At 41.3% G+C, this 13,061-nt stretch overlaps 1 protein-coding gene across 2 annotated transcripts in view; it reads left to right on the top strand.

The window, feature by feature from the left end:
• The first annotated feature begins 7,735 nt into the window (after nt 1-7,735).
• The window catches only part of PGR (progesterone receptor), a 75,499-nt gene continuing 70,173 nt past the window's right edge, over nt 7,736-13,061 (top strand). For both annotated transcript variants that reach the window (XM_063094381.1, XM_063094382.1), the window contains exons 1-2: nt 7,736-9,390; nt 10,553-10,704. In XM_063094381.1, coding sequence (XP_062950451.1) covers nt 7,736-9,390; nt 10,553-10,704 — 1,807 coding nt within the window. The remainder of the gene's footprint in view (nt 9,391-10,552; nt 10,705-13,061) is intronic.

A 13,061-nucleotide genomic window follows, 5' to 3' on the forward strand; every position in this document is an offset into this window, starting at 1 on the left:
AGTCTTGGCTGATCCACTGAATGCAGCCATGACAGCTCTGGGCAATGGATCCACCTAACCCATGTCCAGACTCCTGACCAATGGAAACTGTGAGCAAGTAACTGGGTGGTTTTTTTTGTTTGTTTGTTTGTTTCTTTTTCGTGACCGGCACTCAGCCAGTGAGTGCACCGGCCATTCCTATATAGGAACCGAACCCGCGGCGGGAGCGCCGCACTCTCCTGAGTGCGCCACGAGCTCGGCCTTAACTGGGTGTTGTTTTAAACCACTAAGTTTGTGATATTTTATTACTCAGCAATAGAAAACAAATATAGATATCATTCATAATACCATCAAAAAATATGAAATAATTGGAGATAAATTTGATAAAAGATGTGAAAAACCTATATGCTGAAAGCTTCAAAACATAAGGACCTAAAGAAAAAAAGATTGCTGGGACGACTCAATATTGGTGAGAAGCCAATTCTCTCCAAATTTATGTATAATTTCAACTCAACCCCAATCAAAATTGCAGCAGGCTTTTTCTGTAGAAACTGCTTCTGTAATGTATATGAAAATGCAAAAGACCTAGAATAATCAAATCAATTTTGATAAAGGAGAATAAAGTAGGCGCACTAATACTTCAAGGTTATCTACTATACAACTGTAGCAATCAAGATAATGTGGTATTCACACAAAGGTTGTCAAACAGAATAATGAAACAGAATAGAGTCCAGAAACAGATCCCTCTGATATGTGAATAACTGATTTTTTAACAAAGGTGCAAAGGCAATTAGTAAAGGAAGAAAAAAAAAGTTTTTTCAGCAAATAGTGCTGAACAATTGAATATCCACATGGAAAAAGGTGAACTTTGATCTAGACCTCATACAATATTAAAAAGTAACAAAATGTATCATAGATATAAATATAAAACCTAAAACTATAAAACTGAAAGAAAACATGGCAGAAAACTTTTGAGACCCTGGGTTTGGCAAAGATTTTTTTTGTTATGACACTGAAAGCACAATTCATAAACATGCAAATTGATCAAATAAACTTTATAAACATTACAAACATTTTCTTTTCAAAGACACTGTTAAGAGAACTTAACAGCAAGCCACAGGCTAGGAGAAAATGTTTTCAAATCACATATATAAAAATGGACTTGTTTCAAAATTCATTTTAAAAAACTCAGAAAATTCAAAAATGAAGAAACAATTCAATTTTAAAAAAGCAAACAAAAGATTTGAACAAACACACAGGTAAGAAGAAGAAATACAGATGGAAAATAACACATGAAAAGATGATCATTAGTCATTAGAGAAATGCAAATTAAAACCCCAATGAGATACCACTACATACCTACCAGAATTACTAAAATTAAAAATACTGACCATACCAATTATTGTCCAGGATATGGAAGAATCAGAACTCTAAAGTACTGGTGGAAATGTAAAATGATACAATCACTTTGGAAAGTGAGGGCTGGCTGGTTAGCTCAGTTGGTTAGAGTGCTGCCTTTAAACACCAAGGTCAAGAGTTCAGGTCCCTGGACCGTCCAGCTGCCAAAAAAACAAAGCAAACAAACAAAAGGGAGTGGAAAGTTGTTTGGCAGTTAAATGTATTCCTACTGTCTTAGTCCACTAGAGCTGCTATAACAAAATACCATAAACTGGGTAGCTTATAAACAGCAGAAACTTATTTCTCACAATTCAGGAGGCTGGGAAGTCCACAATTAAGGTGGCAGATTTGTCTGCCACCAGACACCTGGTGAAGGCTTGCTTTCTGGTTCATAGATGTCTGAGGTACCTTCTCACTGTTTCTCACATGGTGGTAGGGGCAAGGTAACTGTCCATGACCTAATCACCTCTCAACAGTCCTACCATCTAAGACACTGGTTTCAACATATGAATTTTTGTGGGGGAGACACAAACATTTCAGACCATAGCACCCACTGATTTATCCAGCCATTTCATTTCTAGGTATTTACCCAGGAGAAATTAAAACATATGTCCATACAAAGACTTGAATACACATTTTCACAGCTGCTTTATTTGTAATATCCAAAAATTGGAAACAACCCAAATGTATATCCACAGGTGCACAGAAAAACAAACTATGGTATATGCATACAATGGATTCAGCAACAGAAAGAATGAATTATTGATACACACTACAGTATAGATGAATCTCAAAATCATTTATGCTGAGTGAAAGAAACAAGATGAAAAATACATAGATGGTGTTGGGAAAATAGAATAGTTTAGTCAGGCCCCCTCACCTCAGGTCCAGTTGGGTGTGGTGCAGCACATTCTTTATACACAAATTGTGTGTGTGGGTGGAGTTAGTGTGCATGCATGCCAATGTATCTTTTTAGTTTGTTGCTATTGTATGTTAGAGAGTTGTGTGGAGCAGCAGCTCTGAACTGCTGGCTGGCAGAGAGTGCTTGTCTAAAATGAGAGCATGTTTACTTTGCTGGCAACTGCTCAGTTTTTCTTTGGACTTTGCCAGTAGCAGTTGAGTTTTGGAGTTTCTCTTTGGACTGCCTACCTCTGAGATGTGTGTGTACAGAAATAAAGACTACTCTTCCTTCAACCAAGGCTCCAAGGACCTTTCTTCCAGTTACCTAGCTCGTACACCTGCATGTGAAGGGTTTGCGAACCAGTCTGGACAATGGGCTTGAGGGATCTGTGAGCTCCAGACCCAGCCCTAGCTCTACAGGTGGTAGTTTATAAATATCTAAGAAATAAAAACTAATGTATAGCACATTTAGCACTCAGATCCTCATTTCTTATACCATTTTCCAACATATTTCCTTGGAGAAATGGCTGATTCTAAAACTGGAGCAGAAAATACACAAGATGAGTCTGGAATATCTTGTAACACCAGAAAGTAAGAAAGTGCTCAAACACACATATGCGTGCACACACGCACACACGCACACTAAGAGAGTATGTCAAGAGGCAGAGAAGCCAACTGTAAAAAAAATCCCAGTACCCAAAGCTGGAACAATTTGAGCAAAAGAATATCCATGAGTCCATACTGACATAAATAACAGACTGAATAAAATAGTAAATGGGGGAGAAGAGGGAAATTTTGCATGCAGAATTCCAAATAAATTATGTAGATACTCCATCCTAAAGGAAGGGGAGCATAAATCTCTATTCCCCTACACTCCCTTAAGTGACTCATAGGGACTTCCTTCCAAAGAGTGTGGTATGGAGAAAGTATCTGTGTAGTAGAGAAACCTGAGAAACACTACTTCAACCAGGTGATCAAGGTCCTACATCAACAGTTGACAGAACGTACCCTTGATACAATATAAGAAATACGACACTTTATCTCTTTGATTTTCCTCTTGAAAATTCATAACCCCAGGCTACTCATGAAGAAAACATCAAATTCCAATAGAGGAGCATTCTATAATACACCTCACCAGTACTCTTCAGGACTGTTAAGATCATCAATTACAAGGAAAGTATGAGGAACTGTCACAGCCAAAGGGAGCCTAAGGAGACATGACAACAATGAAATGTGGTGTCCTGGATGTGATTCTAGAAAGGAAAAAGGACATTAGGTAAAAACTAAACTATATGAATAAGCTATGGGTATTAGTTAATAACAACATATCAATATTAGTTCACTAATTGTGACAAATACACCCTATTAACATAAGATGTTAATAACAGAGGAAGCTGTGTGCAAAGGTATAAGGACACTCTGCATTATCTGCTCAGTTATTTTGTAAATCTAAAACTGTTCTAAAAGGTAAAGTCTATCAATAAAAATTTAATCCAAACAGACCTAAAAACATATATGTGTGTGTATAATTTAATACAAAGTTTAATTAATCAGATGTGAATCTTTAAAAAAAACCTAATATATAGTGACACAAAACAGATTAGTGGTTGCCAGCAGAGTAGTGGTGGTAGTAAGGGAGGGGATAGGAAAGACCAGTATGAAGGGATTAAAAAGTGACACGAGGAAACTTTTGGACGTGAAGGGTATATTTATTATCTCATTTGAAGTCATGATTTCACAAGTATATAATTATGTCAAAACTTAACAAATTGTACAGTTTAAATATATGCAGCTTTATGACAATTATACCTTAATAGAGCTTTTTTTTCAACCATAGGAAAAAAACTTCCAAATTTAAATTCTCTTCTCCAAAAATAGTCTTCAGTCAATAATATTTGGAGTTAGCTCCTCACACCTGAATCAAACTAGTGAACTTTGTTTCATTCAAAGATTCATATATTTGGGAAGTCCCGTGCCAACAATGCTAATCACCCAGCATCAATTTTCGTGGAGTAATTATGATTTAGGGCATGCTGGGCATCTTTATTACAGTTTTCCCACTTCAAGGCTTTCAGTCTTATAGAAACAAACTACTCAAACTGTCCGGCTTGATGGAATTTCTAAACCAACCAAAATTAAGCCAAATATAGTTTGTCAGATTTAAAATGAGTCCAAGTGCCAATTTTATAGCAGAAATCTGGAAACCAAATTCCAAGCCAAATGATACTTAAAATAACACTCCTAAGAAGGCTGGCATTTGATTGTTTGGGTTCAAATCTGGATCTGCTACTTAACATCTTTATAATATTAGGTAACTCTGGGCCTCAGTTTTCCCAACTATGAAATGGGGTTAACAATACTTATTTCCTGGGAGTGTTGAAGGATTAAATAAGATAACACATGTAAAAGGCTTAGAAGTCTACTTGGCAATGTTGTTCAGATTCTATAAATTCTGCAGATTCTACAGCATAGGCCATCAGAGAAATGCAAATCAAAACCACAGTGAGATACCACTCCACACACTAGAAGGGCTATAATGAAAAGGACAGATAACAAGTGCTGCCAAAGATGTGGAAATATGAGAACCCCCATACACTGCTGGTGGGAATGTAAACTGTACAGTCACTTTGAAAAACAATCTGGAAGTTCCTCAAAAGGTTAAGCCTAGAGTTACTATATGACCCAGCAATCTCACCCAAGAGAAATGAAAATATAAGTTTGCACAAAAATTTGTATATGAATGTTCATAGCAGCATTTTTCATAATAACCAAAAAATGAAAACAACCCAAATGTCCCACAACTGATAAATGGATAAAAAACAGTGGTATCCATACGGTGAAATGTTATTTGGCAATAAAAAAAAATAAAGTACTGATATAAGTACAACATGAATGAACCTTGAAAACATGCTAAGTGAAAGAAACCAGTCATAAAAGACCGCATACAGTAAGATCCCATATATATGAAATGTCTAAAATAGGCAAATCCAGAGGGACAGAAAGGTTAGTGGCTGCTGGGAGGTTTGGGGAAAAATGGGAAGTAACTGTTAATGAGTATGAGATTTCTCTTTAGTGTTATATAAATGTGCTAAAATTGATAGTGGTGATGGTCACACACTGTGAATATGCTAAAAACCATGGAATTGTATACTCTAAATGGGTGAACTTATTAGTATCTGAATTATATCTCGATAAGGCATGTTAAGTGTTTTAAGATGAACTGGAAAGAGGAAAGCCTGAAAACAACATTAGTAACTATAAATTATTTATATAGTTTATAAATTATTAAATAATAACTATAAATTATTTATAAATAAATAATATTTAATATTATGTTTAATATTTATTATTATTATTATTATTATTAATATCATTAATAATTATTTATATTATTAAATAATAATTGACAACATTAATAAAAATAAATTAGTCCACCTGTCTAGCTTCATCTACTTTCATGCCCACACTTACTCCATGCTCTATCCATAATGACCCCTTACAGTTTCCATATTATATCCTCCTATTTGATGCCCTATGAACATATGTACTATACCTGCTTCCTGGAATTCTCTTTACCCCTCTTCTACATGCCTAAATATCTAAAATTAGTCAGAGTAAACTAATTGCTGGAATAATCAACTACAAAACCCCATGGCCTAAGATGCTAAAGTTTTGTTTCACAATCACGTAGCCCCCTCCCCAGGTGATTCAGGGGTCCAGTCTCCTTACCTCGAGTGGCTCCACCCATTCTGGAGTCTTCCATTGTATCCTCTGTACCTGGCTGAGAGAAACTGTAAGTATCAGCATAGATGGGACCTTGAGGAGGCCATATATGGAACTTCTCAAATGATTATTTCTGTTTTGAACAGGTTATATTTAAAATGATGTCAGGATACCCAGTTGTCTTGGATTTAGCACGGAGATAGTTAGTTTATGACTATGTATCTGAAATATATATTGCAATACTCTCCCCTCTCTTTACCGTGTCCTCATAATTTAATAGGTGATCTGTTTTAAAAAGCCCAAAGGTAATTATTTTTAAGAATAAACATATTGAGGGGAGAAAATACTATTCCACATTTTTACTGAGGATCTTATGATACAGCCCAGGTTATAAGCTGGAGCTAAAGGAAACTTTCCTTAAAGTGCTATTTATTAAAAATTTAAATGTATTCCTTAGGGCATGTTAAATTATGGCACACAGCATCCAAACTTCCCACACAGGTAGAGAGATGTTACCAACTATTTCCCACCCTCAAATTTCTGTATCTCATTGAGGACTGTTCGAGAGGAGCTGGACATGTTGGTTATAGTAAGATAAGCTTGAAAGCACTGACTTTTGTGGAATTCATAAGGGAGAGACTCTCTTTTAAAGTATTTAGGATCATCTTTGATATGTTTGTTGTAAAAGGTAATGTAGCCAAATACCTTCCTCTATGTTAAATCTTTACAAAACTGAAATCCTGAAATGGTTACAAAAATCTAGCTTGATAGAATCCATTCGTTTTTCCAAATAGATGGGGCAATAGTTCTTAATTTGTAGTACAAAATCTAATACGCTTATGAAGTTCCATCCCAAAGCACCTGCTCTTCAGGGTGGAATGCAGACTAGTGGGTGGGAACACCAACTCCAGAGTTTCAGATCTGGTCCCTAATTGGGATAGGGAGGGGCTGTGGGCGGGGCCTCCCTAGAGGGAGGAGCCGTTGTTAGAAAGCTGTGGGGCCAGTCTACAGCTGTCACTACTCACGTTGTCTTGCAGTTTTTGAGTGTGCGTGGATTCTGATGTGTGTAGGTAACATTCTCAGTGAGAACTGGCTTCACTTGGCATTTGAGTGGAATCTGCAACCAGACGCAGCTCGTCCTCCCAGACTGCTGAGAACTGTGAGAGCCGCAGAGAGCCTGCTGTAGGGAGCCGGGAGAATCACGACTCTTCTGAGAATGGGCCATACCGAGAGGTCCGGCTAGACCCAGGGTTTTAGTGAGAAGGGCAGTGGAACACCATCAGGGATTGGGAGCTTCACAGCATGCATGGGTTTGAAGCCAGAGAAAAAGTCGGGCGATAGAGCCGCGAATAACTGAACTGCTTTCCCAGCCGCAGCCACTCCAGTGCCACACTTGTGAGTACTCTGCGTCTCCCGTCCTCGGACAGAAGCCGGAGAACTTTTGGAAAACTCTCCCAATTAGGAGACCGTTCCCTACAGTTACCATCCCCTGCCCTCCCCACTTGCCGCCGGGACAGAACCACCACCACCCTTCCTCTGACGACAGGATGGAGGGCAAGGGCAGGAGCTGACCAACGCCGCCCCTCCCGACCCAGGAGGTGGAGATCCCCCGGGTCGAGCCAAATTCAACACCCATTTTCTCCTCCCTCTGCCCCAATATTCCCGCACCCCCTCCTCCTTCCCCTTTCCCTCCTCCTTAGAGACGGGGGAGGAGAAAAGGGGAGTACAGGTCGTCATGACTGAGCTGAAGGCAAAGGATCCCCGGGCTCCGCACGTGGCGGGCGGCGCACCCTCCCCCACTGAGGTCGGATCCCCCCTGCTGGGTCGCCTGGACCCTGGACCCTTCCAGGGGAGCCAGACTTCGGACGCCTCGCTTGTGGTCTCGGCCGCACCCATTTCCCTGGACGGGCTACTCTTCCTTCAGCCCCGCCACGGACAGGACCCCCCAGACGGGAAGACTCAGGACCAGCATTCGCTGTCAGACGTAGAGGGCGCATATTCCAGAGTTGAAGCCACAGGGCGTGCAGGAGGCGGCAGCTCTAGACCCTCAGAAAAGGACAGTGGGCTGCTGGATAGTGTCTTGGACACGCTTCTAGCGCCCTCGGGTCCTGGACAGAGCCACGTCAGTCCTCCCGCCTGCGAGGCCACCAACTCTTGGTGCCTGTTTGGCCCCGAGCCTCCCGCAGACCCCGGGGCTACCCCTGTCACCCAGGGGGTGTTGTCCCCGCTCATGAGCCGACCCGGGGACAAGGCTGGCGACAGCTCCGAGACGGCAGGTGCCCATAAGGTGCTGCCCAGGACCCTGTCCCCGTCCCGACAGCTAATGCTCCCGACCTCTGGGAGCCCTCACTGGCCCGGGGCCGCCGTGAAGCCGTCTCCGCAGCCCGCCGCGGTGGAGGTGGAGGAGGAGGATGGCTCCGAGTTCGAGGGCTCCGCGGGTCAGCTTCTGCAGGGCAAACCTCGGACCCTGGGAGGCACGGCGGCCGGAGTTGGAGCCCCTGCCATCGCGCCTGGGGTGGCCGCAGGAGGCATCGCCCTCGTCCCCAAGGAAGACTCCCGCTTCTCCGCGCCCAGGGTCGCCCTGGCGGAGCAGGACCCGCCGGTAGCGCCCGGGCGCTCCCCGCTGTCCACCACAGTGATGGATTTCATCCAGATGCCCATCCTGCCTCTCAACCATGCCCTCCGGGCCGCCCGCACCCGGCAGCTACTTGAGGGGGAGAGCTACGACTACGGGGCCGCGGCCGCGGCCGCCAGCGCCTTCGCCCCGCCGCGGGGTTCGCCCTCGGCCTCGTCCACCCCGCTCGCCGGCGGGGACTTCCCAGACTGCGCGTACCCGCCGGACGCCGAGCCCAAGGACGATGCGTTCCCTCTGTACGGAGACTTCCAGCCGCCCGCCCTGAAGATCAAGGAGGAGGAGGAAGGCGCGGAAGCCGCCGCGCGCCCCCCGCGTCCGTACCTGATGGCCGGTGCCAACCCTGCCGCTTTCCAGGATTTCCCTCTGGCGCCGCCGCCGCTGCCGCCCCCGCTGCCACCGCGAGCCACCTCCTCCAGAACCGTGGAAGCGGCGGTGGCGGCTGCACCCTCCGGTGCTACGGTGTCGTCAGCGCTCTCGTCGGGGTCGACCCTGGAGTGCGTCCTGTACAAGGCGGGGGGCGCTCCGCCCCAGCAGGGCCCGTTCGCGCAGTCGCCCTGCAGGGCTCCCGGCGCCGGCGCCTGCCTGCTCCCGCGGGAGGGCCTGCCCTCCACCTCGGCCTCGGCCGCGGCCGCCGGGGCGGCCCCCGCGCTCTACCCGCCGCTCGGCCTCAACGGGCTCCCGCAGCTCGGCTACCAGGCCGCCGTGCTCAAGGAGGGCCTGGCGCAGGTCTACCCGCCCTATCTCAACTACCTGAGGTGAGGACCCGGGGCGGGGCGCGCGGCGGCCGCGAGAGGGTGGGCAGCCGGGACGCGGCGCAGGAGCAGTTTGCCTCCCTCCTCTTTGGGGGGCATAAAGGGGGCTCAGAATATGCCATTTTGGGAGCGTACCTCCCCAAAAGCTTTTTTTTTTTTTTTTTTTTTAATCTTTCCAAACCTTCGAGATTCCGAAGCAGGACCAACCTTGATTTAAAATGTGCAGTGTCACACTCAGTCCGCCGTAGCCCCGCGGAGCGGAAAGGGGTCGGCCAGTTGCGGGCTGTATAAAATGCTTCTTTTCTTAGACGAAGGACATTTAGCAGGAATGCCTGCCTTGGAGAGGAGTTAGGCACCGCTCCCCCGGGAGGGTGGAGGGGACTTCATGAAAGGTGGCCGGCCGGAACTGAAAGCAGAACCATCTTAGAGATGTGGTCACTTCCACGGCTCAATTTTCATACGAGTCTCAAGATTCAAATTAACTTTAAGTGTGATGTTTAGACGGTGGATTAAGCATCAGTGCACCGTATTCTGATATTGTTTAGGATTCGCTACAACTTTTTTTATACATGTTTTCAGAAACATTTTAATTTACACACTGAAATAATGGAATGTAAAAAAAAAGTATGCTCGGTTTGGAGTCTTATGTGCTGTGAGTAGGCAAAACAGTGCTATATTGTATTAAACAATACTTTAAAATGATAAACGCATATATTTATTTAAGTAAACAATCATTAAAGAGTTGAGTTGTAAAAACTAAAACCAAAAGCATTGCTTAGTACGACTGAACTCAAAGCCAAACACGTTTATGGTTACCCAGCACACAGTAAGGACATAACATTTCATTTGTCAAAGACCGAATTGTTTCTATATAACAAGTTTTATAGAATTATAGAAAGATTTCTTTTTTAACCAATAGACTTTTGCTTTCGTGAACATAACATTAGAAGCTAATTATTATTCTTTTATGTTGGTTCTTCTGTGAATGGCTAATAACTTGCAAATCTGGTGAATCCAGGTAGTCTGTTCCACCAAGTTTAGTTTGCAGGTCTTTCAAGAGTTCTGTTTTCAAAATCCCCTTTCACCCTGTCAATGCTAGTTTAAGAAAGTTTAGTATTAGTGGTGCACCTAAAAGTAAATGGAGTACTTTGTTTTGCATTTCAAGGCCGGATTCAGAAGCCAGCCAGAGCCCACAGTACAGCTTCGAGTCATTACCTCAGAAGATTTGTTTAATCTGTGGGGATGAAGCATCAGGCTGTCATTATGGTGTCCTTACCTGTGGGAGCTGTAAGGTCTTCTTTAAAAGGGCAATGGAAGGTAGGCTCCTTTACCCTCATCTTTTATTATTGATTTAATTGTAAATGCAGACCATCTAATATTTTATAGCTTTCAATTATCCTTTGCATCTTCTAAGAAATGGTGATATATTTTTGTATGACTTAAAATATATGATGATGTTTTAACAATATGTTTTTATTTATAATACTTAAAATTGACTGTGGTTGGATATTCTATTTGCATACTCTTTGACTAACATTTTCAGTATTAGACACAAGTCATAACAATCTTGGACAGTGCTACTATTGTTCACTAATTATTTAGCTTTCAAGAATTCTAATCAAATTTTTATAGTCTATTATATATATAAAGCACTTTAAAATTTTGATCAAAAGCAAAAAGATAGTAGTTGAAATTGTATATATGTACATATATATACACAACATATATGTAGATTCAGTTATAGACATATAACACATATATACAGATATGTACACATATAAACATACACATATATGATGCAGTTACACATCTTCTACATGTGTTGTCTTTTCCTTACAAGCATATTTATGTAATACCTTTATAATGGTAATTTTAAACAAATTTTTAAAGTTTCCTTTCATTTAGTATATTTTTGTAAAAGAGGGTAGGAGTAAACAGATAAATGAAAAATTTGGACATCACAATAATATAATTTCTAAAGAAGTATTTTGCTTTAAGTAAAGCGTTCACATTTTTAAAATCATTTAAATTACATATTTAATGATCTCGGATTGAATTGATAGTGTTTCAAACTTTAACCTTCATAGAAAATATTTTTGAATTTCTCTATCTAAACTCTAAGCAGCCAAACACATTTATATTTGAACATAAAAATACATTGAAAGATTATTTCGCATTTTAATACTATCAATAAATGTATTTTATAACAAGCTGAAATGGAGTTTAGTGTTCCCTCTGGATTGCTGAGCTCACACCTAGACAAGGAACCAAAGATCTGAATGTCGGCTTTTTTGTTTACTGTTTCTGAGTTGTTTTTATTTCAAGAGTCCTCTATTTATAAGCAGAAAAGGAGAGAGAGTGAGGAATTTTCACCTTAAGAGGGCTTTCAAAGGAGTTCATAAAAAATATTTGCTTTGTGTGTTTTTAGAACATGATTTGTCTTCACAAAAGATGAATGTATTTAAATGATATTGAACATACTCAGCTTCAGGGGGGTTTATTTTCATTTTGAATTAATTGAGGCACTGTTAAAAAAGAGTATTTGAGACTATTGAGCAACTGAGAGTGGCCTTAACTTTCCCATTGATATCATTTAGTCATAGTTACAGATGGATGTTCTTTGTGGGGAAAGGTCTATTCTCCAGTGGGTAATTGTAGTTACCGTTTCTATCTAACCTTGGTTGTGGTTTCTTGAACTTTCCCTTCTGCATTAATATGATTTCACCCATTATTACAGTTTCCTCAGAACAGTATAATTTTTAGAATTGAATGTCCCCCTAAGAAACCACTAAAGGCCAGTTTTTCCCAGCCCAGCTTCTTCCTTTTAAAGATAAGCAAGTCCCAAAGACATGAATCTGAGTTTCCAAAAGTCACATGATTAGTTAGTAGCTGATTGTTAGTGAACATAGGTTAGGTATTTTTTTAATTGAAATGCTTATAAATCAGAGATAGTATGCACAAATAAATATATGATAAGTGCTAATTCTCAGAATTTACTTCCTAAAGTGCATGTATAGAACAAAGAGCACCCTAACTGTAAAATACAAGTGCTTCCACGTCATTATTATCAGAATAGCATCCAAAAACATAGAAGTCTTCCCAAATTTATTCTTAGAAACCATTTGATGGATCTCTACTGTTGGCATAGTCCTGTGGTCTTAAGTAGTAAAAATAAAGCACCCTTATTTAGCAAAATTTGTAAAGAGAAACTTAAGATAGATGTTGATAAATTGTTCATGAAACTAGAGCGAGATTATAAAACTGTTTGAGTAAATTCATTCATTTGGCAATTATTGTATACCTCTTATATTTACACTTATACCAGTGATATTCTTTCCCTGAGTATTTGAAAGAATGCTTGGTGTATTGTCAGCTTCCATTGGTACTGTTTTTACCTTTAAGGAGCTTATAATGAAGTCGGTGAGGTAACGTATGCACATACAACATTTTAATAAAGATTCTCACTAAATGCCCAGATAAGCGATTCTGTAATGTCTATGAATGAGATTTGTCTGGTTTGTGAGTTTGTGTGTTTGGGGAGAGGGGAGGTGGTTGTGGGCTAGAACATGCATGTTCTAGAATGATGAGAGAAAAGTTACATAGGAGATATGAACCTCTTTGGGCTGTTATAGGACAAATGAGATCTCTAGGCACTGAGGAGAGGTTTTAATTGT

This window comes from Cynocephalus volans, chromosome 4, assembly GCF_027409185.1.
Source record: "Cynocephalus volans isolate mCynVol1 chromosome 4, mCynVol1.pri, whole genome shotgun sequence".
In the NCBI taxonomy this organism is placed as follows: Eukaryota; Metazoa; Chordata; class Mammalia; order Dermoptera; family Cynocephalidae; genus Cynocephalus; species Cynocephalus volans.